The sequence below is a fragment of the Apteryx mantelli genome, chromosome 2, assembly GCF_036417845.1.
Source record: "Apteryx mantelli isolate bAptMan1 chromosome 2, bAptMan1.hap1, whole genome shotgun sequence".
Lineage (NCBI taxonomy): Eukaryota > Metazoa > Chordata > Aves > Apterygiformes > Apterygidae > Apteryx > Apteryx mantelli.
Window position 1 is genome coordinate 128393520 of NC_089979.1, and position 26937 is coordinate 128420456.

The following is a 26937-nucleotide window of genomic DNA, read 5'->3' on the forward strand; positions in this document are numbered from 1 at the left end:
CTCTATGAGCGGGGCTCGCGTCCTCTGCGCCCGTGGGGCCGTGACAGCCGCCGCGAGCAGCGACACCCTGGCGCCGTGTCGTCCTCGTCCTCCCTGAGGCGGAGCCCAGGGAGGCGATCGCCCCCCGCGGCAGCCCGGCCCGTGCTCGCGTTGCCGTACTCGAATAAGGCGTCGTTTTTCCCCAGTAAATAGGTTTGTGTTTAGTGGTCGGGCAAGGCACGACAGAGTTACTAGTGGCTGAACAAAAAGGACTGTGCCAGCTGGGGGGGCAGTTGGGTCTTAATTTGCAGGGAATGCCTTGCCTCCTGCTCTCCCTTCCCTGATACGGGCATATCAATATTTTTGAAGTTACTGGAATGCAACAATGCACTCCTTTTCATCTTCTTCCATTCTTCTTTTCCATGTGCTTTTCTATTGTTAGTTGAGCGGTTGCATCCTGAGAGTAAGACTTTTATCACGTTCCTTCACTGTCTTAAGAAAAACCTAAGCTTTTTATAAGGCCAGTATATAACAAAAAAAAAAGAGAGATTTTGAGTCCACCAGTGATAAAAGATGCAAGACCCCCACTTTTATTACAAAGAATTTCCTCTAGGGGAGTGTGTTTGAAAGCATGAAAGCATGCAAATTCTAAGCTTGACGTTTGCAATAAGGACTGCCTTTAGAATCTCTATAGCAGGTGCTGTTTAAATGGTGCAATTAATCCTGATTTAATGCTCTGTTTTCACACTAACCCTCTGACTGTTTTCAGTACATTCAGTTGGACTGCAGGAGTTGCCGATCAAAACATCAGAACCCTGATAAACAGAGACGTTTTTCACCATTTACGTGAACAGTTTTGGACGGAAAAAATGTGACTATTACTCTTTAGAATAGTTTGAACTTAAATTCAATTTAGAGATCAAATGCTTATGTGGTGTTTCACATTTCACTTAATCAAATGAAGAGCTACTCATGGAAACTATGGTCCTAGTTCTTTTCCATTCCCAGCTGTAAGCTTGTACCTCATGGGAGCCTGTGACTGCAGAGTAAGTTGGATCAACCACTGATTTCATGGAAAAATAATTCACCAAAAGAAATAATTTTCTCCTGTATCAGTTGGCTGAGCCGACTCATCTGTGACTGCAGGCTGGCTAGATCTGATGCAGATGAGAGTAAAGGAATATGAGTTCAGAGAAGAAAAAGAGCTAAGGACCATCTATTTGGCAGTAACCTATCAACATTTCATTAGGGTCTAGTGTCTGAAACCACCCCCTCGGTTTACACTCCTTGGAAAGGAGGAAGTAAAAGAAAGAAGAGGAATGGAAGAAAGCATAAAACAAAATGCAGCAATGTTCAGAGAAGAACCACAATGCAGCATGTGAAGGGATCAGATATTCTATTCTTTTAATATAAATGCTTCTAAATTCAGAATAATCTTTCCATTTAGTAAATGTATCTGAAGTTTAAGGCTGAATGGATTTTTTGATGTGGGAATTATATTCATGTGATATAATTACACTAATGGACAAAAAGAGAGGAGAAAGGGATAACGAATGTATTACTTTTCCATGGTGAGAGGTTGGAGAATTTTTCTCTTCAAGCCCACTCTTTGAGTGGATTTGAGATAAGTTGCAGTAGGCCTTTTTGCTGAAACTGCTAGCCTGAATGCAACTCTCACATTCTTTTTGTCTGTAACTATGTAGACACTCCATGCATTGGATTATGTGGTGGATGCACCCTGAGACATCAGACTCTGTAGAGGTAGGATACAAGTGTGCTGCTAGAAAGTGTGTATATATAACAAGCATAAGGTTCCTGCTGGGTAACTAATTCCCTGACTGCAATGCAGAGCCACAGTCTCTTTCCTTCTCTGTGAAACCCCAAATCATTCTCAGCTGGTTGAAGCTGACATATGGGGTCATCAAACATAAAAGAAGGCTCACTGTAAAAAACTGAGATACAGGCAGGAGAGCATGAGGCAGTAATCAAATGAGTGAGTTTCATTTACAGTATTTTGGAATTGACAGGTCCATGAATGCTAGTGGTGAAGATGAGTTTCTTCTGTTTTAGCCTGGACAAATAACCATTTAAAAAAAGGTCTGAAATCACCAGGATAGCCATTCCAGTGATCATATTTTCATATGTTATATAATCTTGGGTCACATGTCATTGTTAAAATATCAGGAGTGAAATTTTGCTTTGGATGACATTAACAAAAAAATGTTCATGTTACTAGGTCATAATTTCACCAAATGGATTTCATCTATTTCAGCATTTCTCCCAAGAGTTTAATAGTATGTTCTGTTCAATCTTTCTGTGTTAAAGTCTAACCCCAGATGTATTGTAATAAATGGAAGTTGACTTTAGAGGATGTGCAGAATCTCTTTATCCTGTTTGGTTTCACCTCCCCAATTTCTTTCATATGTCCATCTGTTCTAAATTCATCCTTTCTGTCTTTCTACTATCTCTATTTATGTATGTTTTCTTTGCATATCCTTTGGTTTTATTATATAAAATGTGTGTAGCACATAGAAAACAACAATTTTCTTTTGAAAATAAGTAAGTTGAATAAAAAAAATGAAAGTAACCAAGCAATGACAACAGCAAAGTGTATCAGCAGGCCTAATGTCTTTCAAGAGTTTCACAACACTTGCGGCATTTTATGTCAAATTCTCTGGCCTTCAGAGACCTTAAGGAATTTACAAACTCACTGCGTGTTTTGGCTGCTGTCTACAACCATCATAACAGTCAGAATGAGAACTGTGTTGCAGAACACGGAATTTTTGTGCTTCATAAAGAAAGTGAAATGCAAGATTTTAGGCAGTTTCCATTCCTCAGTTTTTGCCTGTGAAAAACAGAAAAAGGCACTATACTATGGGAATGGGGCTGCAGCAGATAGTGGTAACCTTCACATGACAAATACTATTTAGCTAAAAGGTACTGCTGTAAAAAGTTTTTTTTTTTTTTGTTTACCTTTTCACAAAGCAGTTCTCTGGAGTTCCATTTTTTTAACATAGGAAATGACAAATGTGTACTGAAGTCAATTTGATTCCAGAAGGGCTTGATCTTTGTTCTAAAATGGAGTTTAAGTTTTGTTATTTTATTAGCTTATCTAAATAAAACTGTTTTGAGTAATTTTTCTGATCTTTATATATTGGAGAAATAAAGCATTATTGAGGATCAAAATAAACTAGATTTTATTTTATTTAGTTTTGTATCTTACAATCATGTGACAATAGCCACTAATTTATAGAATTATTAAAAAACCTATTTTTTTTTCCTTGCCTGGATGAAGCAAAAGCCAAGAGTTAAAAATAAATACATCCAGGAATTCTATTAACAATGTTCTTCCTTTAGTTAAATGTCTGGTAGTTCTTATTTAAGTCCTTCTGTAGTGCATTCAGTAACTGTTTGGTTTAATTACTGCATAAATCCTCATCTCTTAGTGCATCTGCATTGATGACCACAAAATAGCATCACTCACCTATAACTTATGGTCTGATATCAAAGACTGGTGAATATAAAACTTGATAATCCTTTCTTTAAAATTTACAGATCCTTCATACCCTACAGGTATTCTTCCTACACCCCAACTAACTTTTCATCTATTAAAGAACTAATACAACACTGATTCCTGAAATAAGCAAAATTACAGGGAGAAGAGGCAGCTTTTCCATTCATCTGCATGAAACTTTGAGTTCAGATTTTGTATCTGCATGGTGGATTTAAGAAAATACCTAGGAAAAAAAGGGGAAGAAACTGAAGCTTTTACAACTCTTTCTCATATTGTGTATCTGCACACAATATGATGAAAATGCACTTAGCCTGATTCCCTCTCATGAATCTTACCTGCCCTTAATGCAGTTTATATGAAGGCAAGGTCTCTGCAGATTTATCCATTACTATTTCAGTTTCATTTACATTACTTCGAGATTCATGGAGAGTGAAAATATGGATGAAGTTATTTCAGCTTAATATAAAGGTTTTTTTATATAGGCAATGAAAGAGATATATTCTCTACCTTTTTACTAGCAGTTGTGCCAGTTTTCTACAGTACCCACCCTGGTGCAGTAATTTTATAAGAGAAACAGTGCCTGCAAATAATGTTTTCCTGCTTTCTCTAGCACCTGGATGTGTATCTTATGGAAAGCAGCCAGGGAGATATCTCCCTTTTCCACAAAGAGGCTAGCAAATGAGAGCTTTTTTTAAAGCAGGTTTTCAGTCTTAGGGCATTAAGGACCCGCTTCTGAGATATGAGTGAAAGGTAACTAATAGAAGCACATATATTGTCAGTAGGCTTCAATATCATATATAGGGATCCTCATCTCCACTGAACAATGCAGAGGGACAAGTCAGAAGAGGTTGAGGACTTCTGCTCTCCTTGCTTCTGTAATAAGTATTCTTTTACATTACCAAGTTCTGTTTTTTCTGTCTTAATCGCATCCCACTCTAACATCGAGGCTGAGTGGAGTCTTTCAACTAGCAAGTGTGGCCATCTACTGGTGAAAAAGAAAAACACTGTAAAAATAAAATAATTCAGAAATAAAGTATTAGAACTTAATGTACAAAATGGTAGTACCTTAAGCACGTAGTTAGCTAGAAATACAACAAACAAGAATAAAAGTTCAAGTCCTGTTTTCGACTTTATTGTATGCTACACTGTCACCATGCCATATTTATGACATTACACTTTGCTCTTCCTCTGTATAAATAGTTCTCTATTTTTCTGACAGCTTCATCCTTACGCAGGTAGTTCTTTCAATCAGATCAAATTCTTCCATGATTTCTAACACCTGCAGTTTTGTTCAAACCACAACTGAGTCTTTATTAGATAGAAATTGTATTTGACAGAAGAACAGATCACAAGCCAAGACATTACAAGTCATTTTCTTTAATGAATTACCAACAATTATTGCTTTATTTGGCAGGAGCACTCTAAACTTAAAACATCAATTTACAAAGGCTTCTGTGGTTTCCTAGTGGCCATGTATGTTCTACATTATTCATGTCTATAACAGAAAATATTTTTGAAAAAGGACACCGGCAATGCCTATAGCTAAATAAGAGCTGAAGGTAACATATGTGCTACTGTGGAGAGTATTAAACTGCGTTTCACGCATGCTAGAAGCTAGCTTATCCTAAAACTAGCATGTGTGGTTAATGTCTTCCACAGATAGGCATCCTTAAATGGCCTGTGGTCCGGTCATCAGAGAGCAATCACTGCCCAGCCTCTAATCTTCCATTTGACAGAAAGGTTCCTGAGAATTCAATTTTAATTTAGCTTCCTTCATTTTAAATCCTTATCAAACAAATGCTAGAGCTGAGAGTAAAATGGCAACAGCTGGTAATGTTTGTTAATAATTATCAGTAAGGTCTGTATGCTTACCTACAATTGGCTCTGCCATCACAGGACTATAGAAGATGGAACAGGATGTGATTAAATTTAGATATTTTGTTTGGAAGAAGGGGAGAGTTTACTAAATGTCAGAACTGAAAGTAATACAGTCTTTCCAAAAGCAGAAGATTTTTAAATAGCAATGAAACTAGTTCTGTCTTACCTAAGCTGCTTCCTGAAATAATTTTACATATTTGTTTCTGCAAGGCTTTAACAACTGGGGGTAAATACAGTTTAGATATATGATGTGTTAGCTCATTTAAGAGTAGTAGTAAATAATAATAGGAAGAATAATAGTAAATAGTAAAAGTGCTCACATGTCCTAATGTAAATGGTGCTTACAGGCTTCTCTAACCTTTTTGCAGTTGTACAGATGAGAGTCACGCTTTTCTCTAGAGAAACATTCTAAGTATAACAGTTTGCTTTATATCTGTATATTTATACATGAGACAAAATTTGTGAACATTTTTTATTACACCAATTAATAAAGGCTTAAAATTTGGTCAAACTTTTGACCATATGAGGCCCTCTTCCAGTCTAAAGAAGACTCAACCTATGATGTCTGAAAGCTTGTGTATTTTCTCAGACTTATAATAACCAGCCTAAGAAAGATACTATTTCTGCATATGGACATGTCTTTAGATCATCATGGTTACAAGATAGCCTATATATATGCATTTTCTTGTTTTGTCCAAGATGAACATATTTAATATTTGTATTAACCTTTTTCTCAAGGCTTCAGGACTGGGAGATGCTACTGAAAATGGGACTAGGCTGCTCCTGCAAAAGGGCCAGTGGGTTTAGGATGCTGTGGAGTGTCGGTGGGGTAAGGGCACAAAGGGTGATTTGGAGAAGCTGAGCGGGGCATTGAGGGTAAGGTGCTGCGGTAGAAGTGCCAGCTGAGATATTTCCTATTAATGAACTTACGGTTTTATTGGAGGTGCCTGTGGGTGTCTCAAACCATGTAAAACTTCATCAGGACAGTCAGAACAGATGTTCTAGTGGGGGGAAAGATGGAAAATCCACTGGGCAGTTGAAGGAGAGCCCAGGAGGCTCCTTGGACTGTTATAGAGACTGCCGAGGGCACGGAGGTGAGGTGGGAGGGAGGCGGCGGGGCAGGACGGGGGCGCGGCGCGGCGCGGCGCGGCGCGGCGCGGCGCGGCGCGGGAAATGGTGGGGGCGGCGGGGAGCACGCGCCGCCGCGCGGAGCTCTCCCGCCGCTGCCGCCAGGGGGCGCGGCGCCGCCGCCCGCGCCCGTTACCAAGCGACCGAGGCAAACGGCTCGCTGGGGCCCCGCGCCGCGCCGCCATGGCGGGGCAACGGCGGCCCGTCTACGAGGGGAAGTTCACCGACAGCTTTCCCCAGCTCTCGGCTGTGAGTGCTCGCACTGGGACGGCCCTGCGTGTCCGCGCCCGCCTGCGCCCTTCTGGGGCCGCGGCCTCGCCGTGGGTTTAGGGAGGAGGCTGGAGGAGGGGGCAATTTATGGGGCAGGCCGGCTCTGCTCAATACAGTCCTGCCCCTTTCCCCAAATTAAGAGGATTGCCCCTTTTTATCGAAGTGGGGACAACTGGGCAGCGTTTCCTGCAGGTGTCAGAACCCCATGTGGCAAGTTCTGCTACTGGTGACGGGTTGGGCTGTGCCTCGTTTTTTGATTGTGTTGTTTAGGCTGGAAAGCTGATTCCGACTGGCGATACAGCTGCAGGTTGCCTCACTGAAGTTTTACCCAGGGTGAGTTTGTTTTTCAGGTGCTCGTTTGAAGTTTTTTGCAATAGTGTTTTTACTTTTAGGCAGGCCCTACTTGAGAATAATCTGACCGTTACTTCTCTTAGGTTGCACTATCATTATATAAAAAAAGTGAAATTTAAGTCATTTTTTTCCCAATCCTTCACTTTACAAATTACTAATGTTACTTTTTTTAAATGTTAATAGTTTTTGTCACATGGGATCAAATAAAATAGCTGGTATGGTTGTAAAACATTTCTGTGGTTCTTTTTCACTCTGCCTGTATTACAAAATTTACCATGCCTGCTTGGATAGGACTAAAGATAATTGTTTTCTCTCCTTCTGGGATTGTTATTAGGAATTATTTTTCCTTCTGATGGAGGGCATTCTTCATCAAGGATGCCCTGTCAGAACTGCGCCTCCCACTGGCCCCAAGGTCCCTGCAGAGTCAGAGGGTAGTGAGCACACAAACATCACTTAAATAGCAGCTCTGCCTTTAATTGGATAATTACAGGAAAAAAAAAATACCTTGGTTAAAATAACTTATGAAATTATAAAACTGATAGTGGAATTGCTGTGAATTAGGTTAAGTGTTTTAAGGGTAAATGTAATGTCTACTTTTCATGAAGACTACTTTATATGAAGAAACTGTTATCCGTCTTAAAGATGGGACTAGAAAGCTGAAACTTAGCAACTCTCTCACCACTTCTGTTGCTGGTTTGATAAAATTTAGTTTTGTGTGTTCAAAACATCAGGATCTGCAGTAACTTAGGCACCTGTTGCTGCCCTAAAACATCTGTTTTATTCATATGTCTATGAAATCACACTGAAATAGCTGAAGTATGTTTTATTTTCATTAATACTTTGTGAACACGTGAAGTAAATTTATTTTTCTTTGCCTTATAGCTGATTACTCCAATTATTGTGAGAAAATTTCGAAATACAATAAATCCAGCTCCTGGTGTTGAAAGGGTATTCTATGGCAGAGCAGATGATCCTGATATTGCAGCCCACTTGACACATGGCTTTGGTTCACGTTCTTCGCTCGCTGTAAGAATGCGAATCTCTTACTTTTGTTTAATAATGGACCACTTAAGAATGTTCTTAATAAATGCAACTGATTTCTTCATGGTCAGGAATAAAGGTACATAACTGAGTGACTTTTGCTGCAACATTTCACTGCTATTGTGGCTTATCTGAATTCTGGGGCCAGTTCGTGGGATTTAATTAGCATGATTGAAATAGGAAAACACTTGAAGTTCAGTGACTTTTATCAAATAACTTTTGCAATGCTGACCGAATTATTCATTTCATTTGATATTTAGGCCAATGAACTCTCTTCTACCCACACAACTTTTGCTGCTTCCTCCTTAACTGAATACAGAGATAAAACCTATTTAGCAACCTAGCAAGAGAGCGATCATCTAAGAACATGATTGTAATGCAGTAGCATTATTATGTTTCTTTCTTGCTTTTGGGTTGAAAATGATTTTATTAGTGAAATAGTGATATTTTGAACATGTCAGACTACTTTGTATGTATTCTTTACTTCAAAAATGTTTTTTGTGAGATGTAATCAAGTAGCTGAAGAGCTCATTAGTGTGATTTAGCGATTTGAATAATAATTGTGATTAAAAAAATAAATGATGTGAGTAAAATATATGATGCATTTCATTAGCTGGGCTTGTAAATAAGTAATTTGCAATTTTACAAATGAAAAAATTGAGACCAAGAGGTGTTCAGGACTCCAGACTTTACAGGTTTGGTCTTCAGTTTGAAACACGTAAGACCTGATATTTGAGGATGTTGAGTAGGACATTTATTAGGCCTATCCAAAATGTTAAAAACAAACAAACAAACAAAAAAACCCCACGGGTTCTTTGTACCTCCTCAGAAGTTTTGTGCTGAATGGTTTGATTCATTTAACCTGTACTATCTGTTGAGGACTGTTTTACTTTGTATTATTAACTAAATATTAATTGGAGGAAGAATTGGAATGTGAGTTCCCTAAGCACAGATTATAGAGCGATTGTATTTGCTACAACTTTTTTTCAATGTTTCTTTATATAACATTCAACAGGAGACTAATAATAAATCCTCCCTAGGGTTCCTATTACTTTGATGGGTAGCCTGAAAAAGCATGATTTTGGAAGATCAAAATAACCTGTTTTAACATTTTTGAAACTTCTTGTTTTATTTTTTGAGGTCTTTTTTTTTTTTACCCCGAAGTTGATCTAACTTTACAAATAATTTCTATTAACCCAAGCCCAGTGAATACACCAAGAAAACATTTTGTCCCAACCTAGTTCTAAATTTTGAGCACTCCTGCAAGAGTCCTTTCTCTTGGTATGTCTTTTTAGGATGCAATACTAGTGTATGTCTTAAAATATTATCTTAAATTCTGCATTAGTGTAATTGGACATAATGTTAAAAAATATATTGTCTAACCACTGGACAGCAGATGTTTTTAATAATAAAGACCAGGAGACTTCATTCCAAAGACATTATAACTATAGTCATGTTCACACTTTAGTTTTGATTATATTATAATTTGACTATAGTTTCTAATACACACTAAGAACAGAAGGACTACTGTCTCAAATTTTATAAATTAATGAGTGGAAAAAAACACATATTGAAAGGTTCTGTCTCGCAATATGTATTTAATTTAGCTGGAGACTTATCATACCATTGATTATTAGTGGCATTATCTCACAATACAGTTTTGTTTTGCAACTTGATGAATAACATTATGTCAGTCTAATCATCTAAGATCTCATTAGAACACTTACTGTCTCACCTTTGTTCTTGTGTGCATGTGTGAGGGAGTATCCATACTGATGTGTAAATGAATAAAATTTGCAGTGTTTTCTGCCTCTGGTGTTGTTTGTGACATCTTTAGACAGCCTTGCTGATAAATCCGCTTCCTAAAACTAATTTTCAACAAAGAATACATGACAAAAAAGAAGCAATCTACTTCAGTAATCGTCAGGCAGCCTTGGGCAGATCACATGATCAAACTCCTATGTTACCCACAGGCTTTGATATAACTAATACCACATTTGGAAGAACAGTCATCCAAGGTAGGAAAATTTAGTATTAAAACACATTGCTCCTAAATATAAGATAATCTGTGGTTTAATGCTTAGTGTATACTCTATGCTTCCAACAATTCCAATTTAATAGAAATTTATTCTTCTTCTAGCAGTTACTGACAGCATGAATTGGTAATAAAAATGCACTAATGTTTTCAGTATGATGAATAAACAGGCAACTGAGAGCATTTTGTCACCAGTACAGCTTTTTGCTGCACTCTGGATCTGTCTTCATAGATTTACCTGAAGAACTGTTTAGGTAGCTGACATCTTACCTTCCTTTTCCTGACTATTCCAGTAGGTCTAGTAAAAGATACTACCTTGACCAGTGAACCTTTCCTTTACAGATTAGTGCAAATCACATGTTAACCATTTAGCTCCCTGTGACGGTTATGTTTGTCTCAGTTTATATGATTCTTGCCTTAGTCACATGTCACTGTGCTGTAAGATTCCTTCTGCTTGACTAGAAATTTGGTAATAAATATACTTCCACAGTATTAGCATCTTCTCTAATAAAATACTGTTTTGAAAAAAAATTACCATATATTTGTTCTTTACTTTTCAGATGTGTCAGGTGGAGAACTTATAAATCCACCAAAAACTTTTGAGGAAGTGGATAGAGAAGCCAGAGAAGGACATGATCTGTACATCATGTCACACAATGATTATTATGTGGGTAAGTTCAAGAGCTGATAAACAGCCACATAAAAGACCTAATATGAATAAAGGTAATTGTATTTCTTTGTGTCTTCAAAACGTATTGTAAAGTAAGTTCTATTAATACAGTAATAAAAAGTAATAATTTGTATCTCAAAAAATAATTTAAAAGTTATATTCAAAAGCCACCTGGATAGGGTCCTGGGCACTGTACTCTGGGTGACCCTGCTTGAGCAGGGGGGTTGGATGAGATGATCTCTCAAGGTTCCTTCCAACTTCATCACAGAATCACAGAATCAATGGTTGATGTGGAAAAAAATTCTTATGTGCAACTGAGGGAACACGACCTGTTTCTAGAACTGTAGGTCATTTCATAGTGGGCATATTAGGCACTACAAGAGCTTAATGAAGGTTGTTGGGAGGCTGATTTCTGTTGGATGCTGGTTGAAAAGCAGAGTATTTCCAGAGAACTAGAAAGTCCTTGATCGTCTGGTTGTTTAGTGAGTTTGACATTGTTGTCTGTCTCACTGAGAACAGTTGCAAACTTAGAACCACAAACCGTTAGTTCCCCTCTCCCAGTTCCAGTACTTTTACCTCTGGTTTCTCCTTATCAGGATCCAAACAAAATTTCAGGGCATCTAGACTTTCTGATGGGGAGCTCATCATCAAGGCCTGGTTACAACAAGGAATTTCAGGCTGCTAGCTGGCTCTCTGGAACTCAGAATCCTGCTTGTCCCACTCTTATGGTCTCTCCACTTCCAGCCCAAGCGTTTTACCTCCACTTCTTCAGACTCTCTGGGCTGTACTTACATGTGTAGTCTGCTCAGGGCTAGTTACTCTTTATCTCATAGGTGTAGACAGGAACAAAGTGACAAATAGTACCCTGAAATGCAGCACACGTTACTGTTACAACCAGTTCTGTTTTTCCCCAGTTCCGTTGCTTTTACTTACACTGTGAGACTTAAATTACTAGTCTATAAAATCAGTATAATAATAATAAAATTGCCCATTGTAGTAATACCAACAATTTTGAAGGTGTTGGACAAACGTGTAGAGAAACTGCCATACATGTTTTTCAGTCGAATAATGTAAGTTTCATATGGTTGCAGTTATGGAGAAGTGAAACCATAGTACCATGTTCTCTCTGTGCCAAATTCTGCAAGAGCAGAATGTCTCAGTATTGATAAAAATTGTGCAAGCTTATAATTTAATTTGTCCCCCCATTTAACACAGGAGGCATTTTAGTGAAATTGTTCACACTCTATTTCTGTCTCCTTCACAATTCCTGTCCACAAGATCGTGGAGAGGCCAAAAACAAAAACAGATAAGCTGAGCAGTGAGAACACAAACAGTGTTTTAAAAAATAAATTGTCAACTGTATGCCCCAGTTTTGAATAATAATATAAAAGTTCTATGTGCAGCCAGAGGAAGCCTTTGTTAGAAAGCAGTGAGTAATGTTTTCTTGAAAGTTCTAATTGCTCTTCTTCTCAAAAGCAGATTGAAAGAGCAGCAAAAAAACAGAATAATGTTTTTTCTTGTTGACAAAAAACATATGCTTGCAGCTCACTTGCATAGAGTACTTAGGTGATGCCCTTGCACGTGAAACTTCATTTTACAGGTGAGACGGGATTAACAGATTCATAAACAAGTAGGGCAGTATCTTGTTTACAGTGAAGTCACTGACAAAATTTCCATTGCATCCATCATGGCAAGATTATATCTGAAAATGCAGCATGTCAAAAATTTTTTTTTCTTTTTAATATCTATTTTTAACAAGCAATACATTGAATGTATATGTTTTTGCTAGAATACAGACATAATAAAGTGATTTGTTTGCATGACCCTCACTTAGACTACCTGATATTTTTTGCATTAATTCCATTGGGCTTGTTTTTAGCTTTTACTCAGACATAAAAGAAGGCACAGGGGACAACTTTACACCTCAAGCAGTTTTTGCCTTCACTTTTGACAAGGACATTAATTTTAACTTGATAAGCACGGAATACACAATTAGATATCTTATTTAATTGAAAAGTGTTGTTAATTATTGATTTGCTTTTATTTCTTCATTATTTCTTCTTAAGAATGAAGATAACTTATTTTAGTATATTTTTCTTGTTGAGGTTTTTTACATAGGCTGAAATACTTATTTTTCCACAGGGGAAGCAATAAATAGAAAACATGACTCACCAAATTTCGATAGGTCTTGTGTTTTTGGAAAAGAAACCCCTCGCTTTGAAGATGGACGAAATGTATCCAGATCCTTAAATTGGCTCTTAGATCTAAAGTCATAAGTTACAATAATAACTTGTTAATTAGTGGTGTGAGTTTTCAAGAAGGGGCTTCATATTTAACCATAATTCTACATCTTGTAATCCTGTCTTTAATTTGTTAGCTATATTGAATTGAATTGAAAATACAAGTAGTAATTTTCAAAATAATTTATCCAAATCAGTTCTACCATAGTATGGTAGCACAATACTTAGCATTACTTTAGCATTGCTTCAAGACATCTTTGATTTCGAAGTGGTAAGATTTTTTGATTACTGAATTTTTGTTTGTCTTGCAAAGAAGTTGCTGCTTTCTTCTAACGTACAATAATATTGTTGAACGATTATGTCTGAGAGTTATTTACCAACTTTGTAGAAAGAAGGCAGCAAAAATCGTATCCAAACGAAGTGATGATTTCAAGGAAAAGTTTCAACCTCAGCTTGGAAAAGTCCTTGATCTGTAAGTAAGCAAAGATACCTTCCAAGAACAAATTCACTCAGGCCATTTGTCAAGCCTCAAATACCCTGTTCTGTCTGGGGTAAACAATATAACTGAGTGCTCAAAGCTTCCACTTTGCAGCACTGCTTAACAGAAAGGGACTTTCTGCTTGCACTGAGTCAGTTTGTATGGAAGTTACCAATGAGGTCTGTATTGTGGCTATGTTGTGAAGCTGTCTTGCTGTTGAAAAGGTCAGATTTGCACTGATCAGATTTGCACCAATGTAAGCAAACCTAATGCAGCTGAAATCATGGACAGTGAAGGTCTGCATCATGGATTCACAATCTACGTACTGGGGAAATCAAAATCTATGGGAGGAGAAAGATTACAATCTTCCTCTTAATTCTACAGTTTTCCAGATTAAGTGGTGCTTGTACAGGCAGAAGATAGGAGAGAAAGATGAATTCTTTATCACAGCATAAATTATTGAAAATAATCATTTTATAGAACGTTTACAAAGTAAGAAGACTTAAATCTTTCATTTTGAAAAGATTTGGATGATGTCCTTTAGTAAATCACTGCCATTTTTAAGAAATCTTAGAAACTGAAGCCTCAATTCAGTAAGCCATGTAAAGTGCATAACCTAAACACATGATTATGTGCTTTGCTAAACAAAGTACTAGTTATATAGCTTAGAGAGGAATTATTGCAGAAAACTCTGTAGTGCTTTTTTTTTTTTTTTTAGGTTTGTTTCTGTCTTTTGCAGTTAGGAAGGTTTGAAATAACTGAAATGTTTAGGCTATTGATTTAGTGACTTGACCATTTTACCTACTCTGACACTAATTTCGGTGATCTTTTCTTACATTGCCTATATTCTCACTTGAATAGTTCCATGGAAAAGGACATATAATGAAAATTGTGTTATTATCTAGCAGCATGCATTAATATCAATTATCAACTGCTGATTCTTGATTCATCATGACAATACTTCACCCTCAGGTGGTCAAGAACAGCTTTTTAAGGTTGCAAAACAGTGCTTATGAAGAGCTACAGCAGTCCTAAAGTACTGTGTGGTCAGGATCCAGCTGTGCTACGAAGCTGAGCTTCCTGAATGTATACAAAGACTGTCTAGCCTATGCAGATGCATGAGATTTCTGCAAAGTTGTGTCCAGAGACTCATAAACAACATTATTGCCTTTGGTAGCAAAGTTTAAGTTTAACCTCAAGATCACACGCTTAAGTGACTCTGGAGAATTATGCTCATAGTACCTGTAGGGAGAGAACTCAGATGTGAGCCATCTTCTCCCCTCTCTTGCCTATGGGCTAGCTTATTTTGAACTAGAGTTACAGTGTGAGCAGCATGAGGCAGTGTGATCAGTCAGGGAATCTGGGTTGCAAACTCAAACCTAGCACTATTATTACAGTATAGATACAAGGTAATTTCATTTTATTTTGTGAATTTTACACTATCCACATTCCACCTGTAATATGAAAATGATCATAAGGGGAGAATACACATGGTAGTCTTTAGGTTACTGTGTTCTCATCTCCTTGGTTTTATCTTCTTTTGGAAGAACAAGTACTGATGCTCTTAATTTTGATGGAGGTTTCTGATTCACATAGCAAAGTTTTAAAGAGGCAGTTAAAACAAATATTGCATCTTTATATTGCATCTTTTTCGAATTAAGACATAAATGAAGAAATTATTTATCTAAAAAGTCCTAAAGAAACAGTTCTTAATGTCACCATTAGCATTTTAATTTTCTGGTTAATAAACAAGGCAAAGTTTTGCAGATTGGTATTGTCTTGGTTGCTGTTTTAATAGGCACAGTATTGCATGTGAAAAAGAAGAAATTTGATTACATTTTCCATTTTAGCCAAAAGTAGGTTATTTTAAGACATTTCGGTTGGAGATCTGATTTGACCTAGACATTCTGCTGTTTCACAAGTATGTTATAAGGACTTCTCTCGCTCATTTCTGTTGTTTTTCATAGAAAAACAATTTATTTAAGCAGTAGCATTTTTCCTTTCAATAACTCTAAATGTTCAAAAAGCTATGTTTACATTTAGCTGTATTATATTATTAACAGCAAATCTTTTAAATAGGTTCATAAAAGGGTGTTTTTCTATAAGGGCACCTTTGATTGAAGCAAACAACTGATGAACCAATTCCAGATGAAATCCGTGCATTCAGATGAACTCCTGTCTGTATCTTTCCTAATGGTACAGTAGAAGATCATATGTATTTTTAAAATAATAGGATAATGTTTATTTTGTCTACTAATAAAGTATTTAACAAAAAAATCTGTTCCTTGACAGTATAGCAGAAACATGAATGTTCCCCCAGGCCATACATTTGGAATGTTACTTCGTCCAGATGAATATGGTAAGTCTTGTAGTGGCAGGATAAAACCTTATCTTGTTGATGAAACTATTCTGAAGTAATTAGGATCAGTAGTACAGAATATATATTTTTCTTACATGCTTACCTTCAAAGAGGCAAGGTACACAAATTTAGTGGAATAACATTACAGTTTTGGAGGTGTAATTCCAGAAGTAAGGAAGTTGCTAATGAAAAAAACTGAATGTGAAAATAAAGAAACTTCAGTTTTTGGATATTCAGAACTTTTTTTTTTTTTAAGGCCTCCATGTCTGAATATAAACAAAATGGGAAACGGAGAAGAAGGCAGGAAACTCATATTGACATCTAAATGACAATATTAAAGTGGCTATTTAAATCAGTTATGTTTTTCACACATTGATTTTTCTTGTGCTTCAGTAAAAAGAGTATAAATGATAACAAGCAATATGTAAGAAAATTAAGAAGTTCTTGCAAAAGGAAACTGCTAACAATTTGAAAGCAAATATGAAAAATTTTTTTGAATATGAAAAACTCAAGTCTAGAGAATCTGAAGAGTCCTTTGGATGAGTATGGCATGATTAAGAAAGAAACTTACGGGCATTTCTGTGAATATAACGGATTTCTGTGTGTTTGTGTCCAGTTTTTCTCTGAACTGGTTCTTTTTTGTTAATAAAGCTAAGATAATAAGTAGTCAAAAGTAAAGAGAAGATGGGATAGCTGACATTTTTAAATGCAGAAGCAGTCTGTCACAAGGTCCAAGCAACAGGTAACCAAACATTCAGAAAAAAATAAGGAAGGTAATTACATAGTTCTAGTAAAAAATTATTATATTGTAAAATTGTGGAGAGGCAAATGTTATAACTGGTTAAAATATAGGAAAACAAGTTGAAAAATGTACTTTGATTTTCAACAGCTCTCTGGTAGTTTCTAAAAGGAATATACAGGCATACCTTGGAGATATTGCGGGTTTGGTTCCAGACCAACGCAATAAAGTGAGTCACACGAATTTTTTGGTTTCCCGGTGCATATAAAAGTTATGTTTACACTATACTGTAGTCTATTAAGTGCGCAATAGCATTATGTCTAGAAAAACAATGTACATACCTTAATTAAAAAATACTTCATTGCTAAAAGAATGCTAGCCATCATCTGAGCCTTCAGCAAGTCGTAATCTTTTTGCTGATGGAGGCTCTTGCCTCGATGCTGATGGCTGCTGATCAGGGTGATGGTTGCTGAAGGCTGGGGTGGCTGTGGCAATTTCTTAAAATAAGACAGCAATGAAGTTTGCCGCATCGACTGACTCTTCCTTTCACAAAGGATTTCTCTGTAGCATGTGATGCTGTTTGATAGCATTTTACCCACAACAGAACTTCTTTCAAAACTGGAGTAAATCCTCTCGAACCCTGCTGCTGCTTTATGTAATATTCTAAATCCTTTGTTGTCATTTCAACAATGTTCACAGCATTTTCACTGGGAGTAGATTCCATCTCAAGAAACCACTTTCTTTGCTCATCCATAAGAAGCAGCTCCTCACCTGTCAAAGTTTGATCATGAGATTGCAGCAATTCAGTCACATCTTCAGGCACCACTTCTAATTCTAGTTCTCTTGCTATTTCCACCACATCTGCAGTTACTTCCTCCACTGAAGTCTTGAAGCCCTCCAAGTCGTCCATGAGGGCTGGAATCAACTTCTTCCAAACTCCTGCTAATGTTGATACTTTGACCTCCTCCCATGAATCACAAATGGCATCTAGAATGGTGAATCCTTTCCACAAGGTTTTCAATTTACTTTGCCCAGATCCATCAGAGGAATCACTGTAGCCTTATGAAATGTATTTGTTAAAGAATAAGACTTGAAAGCCAAAATGACTCCTTGATCCATGGGCGGCAGAATAGATGTTGTGTTAGCAGGCATGAAAACAATATTAATCTCATTGTACATCTCCATCAGAGCTCTTGGGTGACCAGGTGCATTGTCAATGAGCAGTAATATTTTGAAAGGAATCCTTTTTTCTGAGCAGTAGGTCTCAACAGTGGGCTGAAAATATTCAGTAAACCATGTTGTAAACGGATGTGCTGTCATCCAGGCTTTGTTGTTCCATTTATAGAGCACAGGGAGAGTAGACTGAGCATAATTCTTAAGGGCCCTAGGATTTTCAGAGTGGTAAATGAGCCTTGGCTTCAGCTTCAAGTCACCAGCTGCATTAGCCCCTAACAAGAGAGTCAGCCTGTCCTTCGAAGCTTTGAAGCCAGGCATTGACTTCTCCTCTCTGGCTATGAAAGTCCTAGGTGGCATCTTCTTCCAATAGAAGGCTGTTTCGTCTGCATTGAAAATCTGTTGTTTGGTGTAGCCACCTTCATGAAGTATCTTAGCTAGCTTCCAACTTTTCTTTTGCAGCTTCCTCACCTCTTTCAGCCTTCACAGAATTGAAGAGAGTTAGGGCCTTGCTCTGGATGAGGCTTTTCTGAAATATTTTATTGACTTTTCAATTGGTTCTTAAAAGTATTCTGAAACATGGCAGGCTAGAAGTGGTAGATCAATAATATAGGTTCTTTTGTTCTCAGTTATCTGGACATCAAGTAATTCTGACTGCTCTCAGTTTTTGAAAGTAGTGGATGGATTTGTGAAGCTATATTAAGATGTTTCCAAATTTTTAGTATGACCTGCATGTGAATAGAAAAATCATCATGTGGACCATTTGCTCTTTCAATCAGATGGCCCTATCACATGTTCAGCAGTGCTGAAAATCAGTGTCTCTAAGCTGAGGTTCTCCTTCCCCTCAAGACTGGAAGCCGTTTTTGAAAATGTGCATTTTCTATATATGTGAAAGTAATTGAAGAAGTGTTTATTTTATTTTTATAGGAGTTGGTGATCTTCTTCACTGTAGGGTTCCTAGTGAATTCCTCCGTGGTAAAGACAGAGAGAGAGCTGTCCTTACTGCAGTTCGGCAAAATTTGAAGAAAGCTAACTACCACAATTTTGACACGTTACTAGAAGCATTCAGGCATTATAATAAGGTTAGTGCTTTGATAAGGTTAATGCTTTGAAAGAATATAGATGTAAAGGAATGTGTGACATTTGCCTTCTTCTGCTACGCAGATAGGGGCATGAAGAAACACAATCATAATGAGGTAAATATACATGGAAAATATATGGCAATTTCATAGTTATACTATGAGATTAGTATACAGTCATGTATTCTGGTTGGTCACAATGTTAATGTAAAGCTGTGTTAAAGCTGTGCTATAACATAGAGATTGACCTTGCACTTCATTTTTTCTTTTTATGTAAGTGTTCTTTCTGAATATTTTTGCTTTTATGTCTTCTGATTTTTTCATATACCTCTGAGAATATGAAAATTTTAGAGTAGAGGAGCTGGCAGAAAATGCTTATTATCATCAACTACACTTCTGCTCTCTGTCAAACTCCCAAGCAAAGGTGTCACCCCTACTTCCGCACAAAAATATCTAAAAACCAACCAAAAACTTTTTAGAACCAGTTATGACTGCTGCACAGATTATATACTTGACACAAAACTACAGGCACATACCTTAGTGTCTAGCAGAACTACTGCACAGGCCAGATCATTTGCTACAGTGATAACTTGGTCCTTTTAAGGCTACCAGCCTTCTAAAAACCAGTTTCTCAAATTGCTACTTAACAAAATGGTTAGCTACTGCAACAGCCTTTCACAGTAGTATTTGGAGAGATGGGTGACTTAGTCCCTCTTTGTGCAGACAGAAAGACTAAACTTGTAGAACTGAGTAGCATTTGTAGAGTGACACAAACATTATAGGGTCAAAGGTATTTTACAAATCTGTGATTTTCTTTGCACCCTGATGTTAAGGTAGTACTTTGAAAGAAAGTATGATGTGTATTTTACTGAGTATATTAGGATGCAGAAGAACTGCAATTATCTATACAGTAGAAAACTGTTTCCTTTCTGGGCCAATACAAATTTGTAAGAATACCATAAGGCAAGATTTTTGTTAAAAACTACAGAAAAATCACAGTAGTTAACTGTGGAAGATGATTACAAGTAATTTACAAATCCTGTTTGTTTTTTAAATATTTAGTTTCAAAACTGGCTAGGAGATTGGTCTTCCTAAAAAAAAAAAAAACAAAAAACCAAAAAAAACCCTAGCATGATGCAGATTTCAGACTCTTCTATCAATTTCCAAGATAATGGCAAGCAAGAGTCATGAGTGAGCAGGATAATCTTAGTGTTTTTTGCCTCTCAAAATTTATTGTTATTTTTTTCTTAATAGAAAAATGGTTGAAGAGATTATGTTCGTATTTTCTTCTAAACTGTACTTCTTGACTGAGGAGTCAAGCCTCAAAAATTTTAGATTTTTTTTTTCAGAGAGGGGGAAAAAAGGAATTATAATTGACATTTCATATATAACCTTAATTATAAAGTATATAGAATGACTGACACCTTACTTCCAAAAGAAATCTTGGCTTCGCCTCAACGTTTATGATTAGGTTGTTATCTTGTCACAATACACTGTCACACCAACTTTCTTTGAATCTCAAGTTGCTGTATTATTTAAGATGAAAATTATTCATTGATACTTTAGTACTCAGATTTTGAATATCTAAATTACTCAAGGTTTTCTCTGTACTCAGCAGTGCTACTTTTCTGAAATGGTGTGGCTGACTTGTACATGTGTTTGTATGTATATATAAAATGTGTGTCTGTGTTTCCTTTTCACTGAGCGCTTCTATATTTTTACAGTGGTTGTTTTACCAACTATTTTATTTGTAATAGAATGGTGATGGGATGATAGACAAAGATGACCTACAGAAGTCCTGTTTTCAGCTTAATCTGAATATAGATGATGAGCTCCTGGATGCCTTATTTGACTGTTGTGATTTGGATAAAGATGGTCTGATTAACTATTTGGAATTTGCAAACTTCCTGAACTGGAAAGACAAAATGGCTGTTAAAGAGTTTGAAGAAAAAATAATTACAAAAGGTAGGTGATTGAGTACTGGGAAATTGTGGAGATGATCTTGTTCCTACCGTGGCTACTGAAAGGACCCTGCTGAGCAGACTAGGTGCTCCTTTAGAAGAATAAGGTTTAGAGAGTACATTTAATCCTTGCATGCCAACAGTACACTAGGATATAGTAGACCCTATTAGATACAAACATATTTCAGACCCCTGTCTGTGCATTCTGTGCTGCATTTTGAGAGTGTCACATAAATCAGAAGAAAGTAAAAATCTCCTAGACTCGTTATAAAATATGCAGATTAATTATGTTACCCATTTTATAGTTTTGCAAGCATTTAAGCAAACATTTTTTACCTCTTTGTTTGTAGTGTGCTGATAATAAATCATGGCTGTTTGATAACTTTCACATCTCATAGGGATAAAACCAGATACTTCTGCACCTGCTCTATGCGAAGACAAAAAGACAAATGATGAACCACTGTTGAAGCAGGAAGATCTTGTGTTAAAAGAACCAGGAAGCTTAGAAAAGACACCAAAACCACTTACAAGACCAACAGATCATGTGTTTTCAGATTATCAGACAACTTCCTCTCAGTATAATGCGGTAGCAGGTGGTCTACCAACAACCTGTAAGTACAATGGGCTATACTTCTCACTTCTGAGCATTATTTAAGACAAAATCAGAAACAAGTTTGAAAAATATTAATACAGGTACTAAAATAGTACAACACAATAGTAAGTTTATTAAATTTATCTAATAATCTAAACTTGTTTAGGATTGTGCCTTGGAAGTTGGCATAGCTTGGAAGTTCAGCATGGTTAATCATTCAGAATTTGAAAGTTAACCTAGATGTCTTTGAGAAATTAAGGTAGTCATTTTAGGAGAATAAGATCTCTTTGGAATCATCCAGAAATATTTTTAGCTGGAAGTACTGGATGAGTACTGCAACATTACTGCAAGGTTTACTGTTTTCATGCTTCATGGTGTAGCTGAAGCTAGGAAATCTAAAAATACGAAAAAAGAAAGGAGGAAGAAAATGATAGAAATTCATATTGGATGTATTTGAGGTAAAATATCAAGTTAGCTCTTATTAAATAAACATGTTTTACACTCTCTGGCTGGGAGTCATACAGTCATACTGCTCCTGTTTCTGTAGCAGTGTCTTTATATAAAGGCTTTCTCTATGTTTTCTGTTGACTGATCTCCACAGATTATCCAGTGTGTGGTGTTCCAACCATTCGTTCAGATATTCCTGGTCCTCGAATTTGCCACATTAGTGACAGAGCTAATTATGGTGATGAAGGCAATGCTTATGCATTATTGTGTCCTTCTGTCTTCAGTCAAAAAGGAGTGTATGAAAGAGACTTTTTCAGAACAAGACCAAAGGCAGAGGTATAGTACATTTCTATAGTGCATTTCTTCAGAATATTCTTCCAAGGTAATCCCTATAGCCATATGGGATTGGAAGGTCATGTTGTCAAATAAACAGGTTGTAAAATTCATTCTTGAAACATTGCCATCTATCTTTACATCCATTCAGCCATCTCAAAAATATACACTCTTCACGTTCCAAATTATTCATAAAGATGACAGTTACTCACTTCTTTGAGATCTGATTTAACAAAACTCCCAGGCTTTGCTAATGGCAATACAGCACTACATGAAAAGAGTAGAGGTTACTTGACAGAACATACATGTACAAATGGAAGGTTATTTACAATAAAGTCTACAAGTGTAGGTCTCAATTCAGCGAACTGCTTAACTACTCCTTTTGAAATGCTGAATTGGGGCCATAGGCTTAGATCCTCAGAGGACTTGGAATATAGTAGAGGATATATGGAGTCACAAACCAATGCTGTGCCCCCTTCCAAGTAGACCTGGTTGTATTTCTGAAGAAAAAGATATGACATAAGACTGCAGAGGCTTACTTGGTGACTCTAACCTTCCATCTGATATCTCTGGGGGTCACTCCTACACTGTTATTTCACAGACCAGAGTGCCTCCCACATAAATGGTTAAACAACTTCTGTTCTTTCTTCACTATCTTTTCCTGGTTTGCTGCTTTATTTGTATGCATTTTCTAATGAAGCAATATAAAATCAAGAAATCATTTTATTACCTGAAATGTGATTTATGAGACAAAACTAACAAAACATGAAATCTCAATCTAAAATGAAAAAAAAAGCCTGAACTGCCTCTCTTTCTGTACTAGTCATTTCATTATATTAAATATTCAGTCACATTTAAAGGTGGGCCTTTAACTTGAGCATATATTTCACAAAAAGAAATGTTGCTAATTAGTGTCTGGGCATGTTAAAAGAGGTGGTTTCTTGTTCTATACATATCCATGAAACATAGCTTGTCAGAATGTCTCAGAATATCATGTACATGAGCATTTACCATTTTATAACCTAGCTCTGAAGCAGGAAATCCATGCATGCAAAATGTAGCTAACAGTAAATAGAATTCATGCTTTGTTGAGAAGGCCGTTATACCTGTCAAGTGTTAGATAGAACTCTTCTCTAAAGTTATAACATGGCCTGAAATGTCATACTCCATTTTAAACTCTACAGGGTATTTAGAGTTCTGTACAGAACCACCTCAGAGTGCGTTAAATCACCCTATACTCATGCAATACATTGTTTCAGTGTTTTAGCAGTGGTCTTTGATTTATTTTGATATGGAGCATTAATATTTTCAAACAGGTAATAACTAACTAAATTATTATTTGAAAACCTAGAGTCATATCATATTGTCAGTTTTCGAATAGGTCTGTAGAAATGAATGAGAAGTCTGGCTAAAATTCAGTTTCATGATGTGGTGCTCCATGTTACAAAAGAACAAAATAGTTCAAAGTATTACCACTCATAATAAGACTATGAGTTATAGCACTGCTGAAATTGTTCTCACTGAGCTTCCAATTCAAGAAGGCAACTTCCCAGAGGAAATGGTATATACTTAAGTGTTACTGAACCTAGTGGGATTTAAGCATGTACTCCAGTGCATCCTGAACTGAAGCTGCAAGGTTGTTTTAGTGTCTCTGTTCACTGGAATTCATCCCAGTCCATTGAAGAGAATAGAAGTCATTTAACTGAGAAATAGCTGGCATAAACTGTCATTTATAAAGCTGCAAATTTGCTATGCTGAGGATCAGGCCTTTATTCATACACAAGACAAGTTTATAGGAGGATGAAACAAGGTTGATTTAATTGTGGTAAAGATGTTACTTTGCCAAAGCATGAAAAAGCATGCAAAAAAAAATCTTCAGAGCATAGAAATAACACACATGCAAACAAAAGATAGAACTGAAAAAGCCAAACATTTGCTAATACTAACAAGTGCACAAATAGCAAATGTCAAATGTCAATATTCTTCTAAAACCTTCTAACAAGTCAACAACTCAGTGGAACCAAGAATGCAGTGGGAATCATTCATACAAGAAAATATAGCGGGGGGGGATTCTGCTTCATTACATTGGTGTAAAACTTTCTTACTGTCTAGCAAGACCCAAAGTTAGTGTAAACTGTCTCATTTTAGTCACTTCACACATTTGTGTATACCAATTGAGAATCTACTCTATAATATTTTCACTGTGAAATACAATGATATTTTCTGATTTATATTGATAACTGCAAACAATAAAAATATAATGGATAAACAGGACTTGGCTTAGAGCTTTTCAAAAATGTTTACTTTTTTCTGAATTTTCCATGTTTGATTTTTCAATGTTAAAGTTGCTTCAACATTGCTTTATTAAGTAACAACAGTTTTGTCATCACAACTGGCATTCAGACAAGATTCAGATGTACTTCAAAGGGAACTTCTGTGGTTAAGGATGTCATGATTTGGTCTAGAGTTTATATTTAAAAGTGAAAAATATTCTTTAGCAAATAGAGATTTCTAATACACATAAAAGCCAGACTCTGAAAAAGTTTAAAGAAAACATCAGAATTGTTTGTGTTGTATTATCTTGTAGATTGAGCAAATTCTCCGCAACATTGGTGTGAACATTTCGGATGAAAGCTTTGAAGAAATATGGAAGCAAGCCTGTAAGAAACATCAGAGAGGAGAGGTTTGTGTAGAAAGCATCAGGAATGTATTGGATGAGATACATGCATCACACACAAAAAACAGTAGCTAATGGTAGTCTTGGGGCATTGCACTTCTTTACACTAACATCAGTTATAATTCTGATGCTGAATGCAATAAATATTTTAAATAAGATGTATTTACAAAATTGGAATTCACTGTTTATTGTCTTTCTCAGTAGTGGGTTGACTACAAATATATATGAATCTGTTTCTACCATCACTGAAGTTAGTAGGAACTGATGCCCGTAGGAATAAAAGAGGATACAGTATGTTAGTAAATGGAATTAAACTATTTATTTTCATATTATTTATTGTTTTACAGTATTTCTAAGTCTAAATCATTATATTTCAAACATGGACACTTTTTACATTTTGGAATTTAATTTTTTCTCTTATAACCAGGAGGACGTTTCTGAAAGTACTTAAAATAAATGTTGGTTATGCAAGATGTCTTAAAGATTATTATTATTATTATTATAGAGTGGTGCCTAGCTTTGTTCTTAATGTTCCCGAATTCCTCACCAACAAATGGTAGCTAATGGAGATCTGGTTATGATAAGTTATTTGAATTTTTAAAGGTCTGTAACAAGGTGCTTTACAATAAGATACTAGGGAAACTATGTAGTCATGGGTGTGGGATCTAAAGTGGTGTTGTGAAATAGACTCTATAAGAATCAATCCATTAAAAAGTGCAAAAATAAATGCCCAGTTTTATGGCAGAGGGTTCAAATGCTGTATGGCACCTTATGGCTATTAGGTAGTGTTACTCAACATTCACAATTGAGAGAAAAAAGAATGAATATTTAGAGGCACGTGTCACATTTGATAAAATCATAGGCTAGATAAAGTCAGAAAAGTTTTGGAGGGCTTTCAGAGAGCTGACTGTTCACCAGTGACCAATACAATTTTTTGGAGGAATGATATTCATAGACAAAGAAGATTTGAACATTGTTATGGAAATCTCAATGCACAGATGAAGTAAAATAATAATAAATATTGGAAAGCAAATAGTGCTAAAATATAAAGCTATGAATTAGTATGTTCATTCTTCACTTCTTGGCATAAAAGAAATGGAAACTGGTATGGGCAGTGAGAATGATTACTTTTAGATTTTTCAAATGAATTTGAAAGAAAAATCCTTGCCCAATATAATTTTAACTTACAGAATTGCAGGAAGGATATCACTTCCTCACCCACTGATGCTTCCAATACCTTAGTAAGATTTAAAGGATTAGACAATGTCTGCAGCCAAAAATTTTACTGAGTTCTACAGTGTAAGCAAAGATGGTATATATTTTCAATATTAGGAAGGCATTTGTAATGATGGTTTAAAATTTTATTGTAATGCTTTTCTCACTTGGCACTCGTGATTTTTAAGATTCCTCTTTTGTTCTGCTGATTTTCTAGGAGCTTGGAGTTTACTGGCTTGTTATGCGAGATCCACAAGCTGGACTCTTTTGTACAGCATTAAGTGCTGAGGCAGGGAATTCTGAAAGTTTGGGAACAAAGGATTCAGTGACTCATCTTTATTATTAGTGTAGCATTAATAGTAGCTGAGTACATCAAGTAGAAAGAATTTACTTTCCAGTTATCTGCTAGGAGCCAGTGTTGTAAATGTTGCTTTTTGAAGGCAACTTGTTTCCTTCTGTGAATGAAAATTGTTCTGCACGGTTGTCTTGCATCCTTTGGAACTCTGTGCATTCACTGAGAAGCATGCAGGAAGCAGACTGTGACCATCCCAAGTGAAATCATGACAGAATGATGAATGTACTATTAATTTCAATTGAGTTTTGTATGTCAGGATTTCACTACCTCAGTGAAATACTCTAAAGCTCTTATTCTGCTCATGTAAGGTGGGAGGGAAGAATCCTTTACCTTCATTCTTGGTCACTTCCAAAAGTGTCAGACAGATTTAGTCTTATAAGAAATATTATTTTTTTCATTCAGTAGAAATTTTTATATGAAAGA

General features: G+C 36.3%; 1 protein-coding gene across 1 annotated transcript; it reads left to right on the forward strand.

Moving 5' to 3' along the window:
- The first annotated feature begins 6682 nt into the window (after nt 1-6682).
- Nucleotides 6683-25244, forward strand: EFHB (EF-hand domain family member B). Its single transcript, XM_067292474.1, is given in 13 exon segments — nt 6683-6748; nt 7040-7102; nt 8003-8146; nt 9999-10179; nt 10757-10867; nt 13009-13142; nt 13499-13578; nt 15882-15943; nt 18783-18937; nt 20692-20911; nt 21294-21506; nt 22089-22270; nt 24855-25244. Coding segments are annotated over 13 exon segments (1776 nt in total). The 3' UTR covers nt 25020-25244.
- Nucleotides 25245-26937: the final 1693 nt, after the last annotated feature.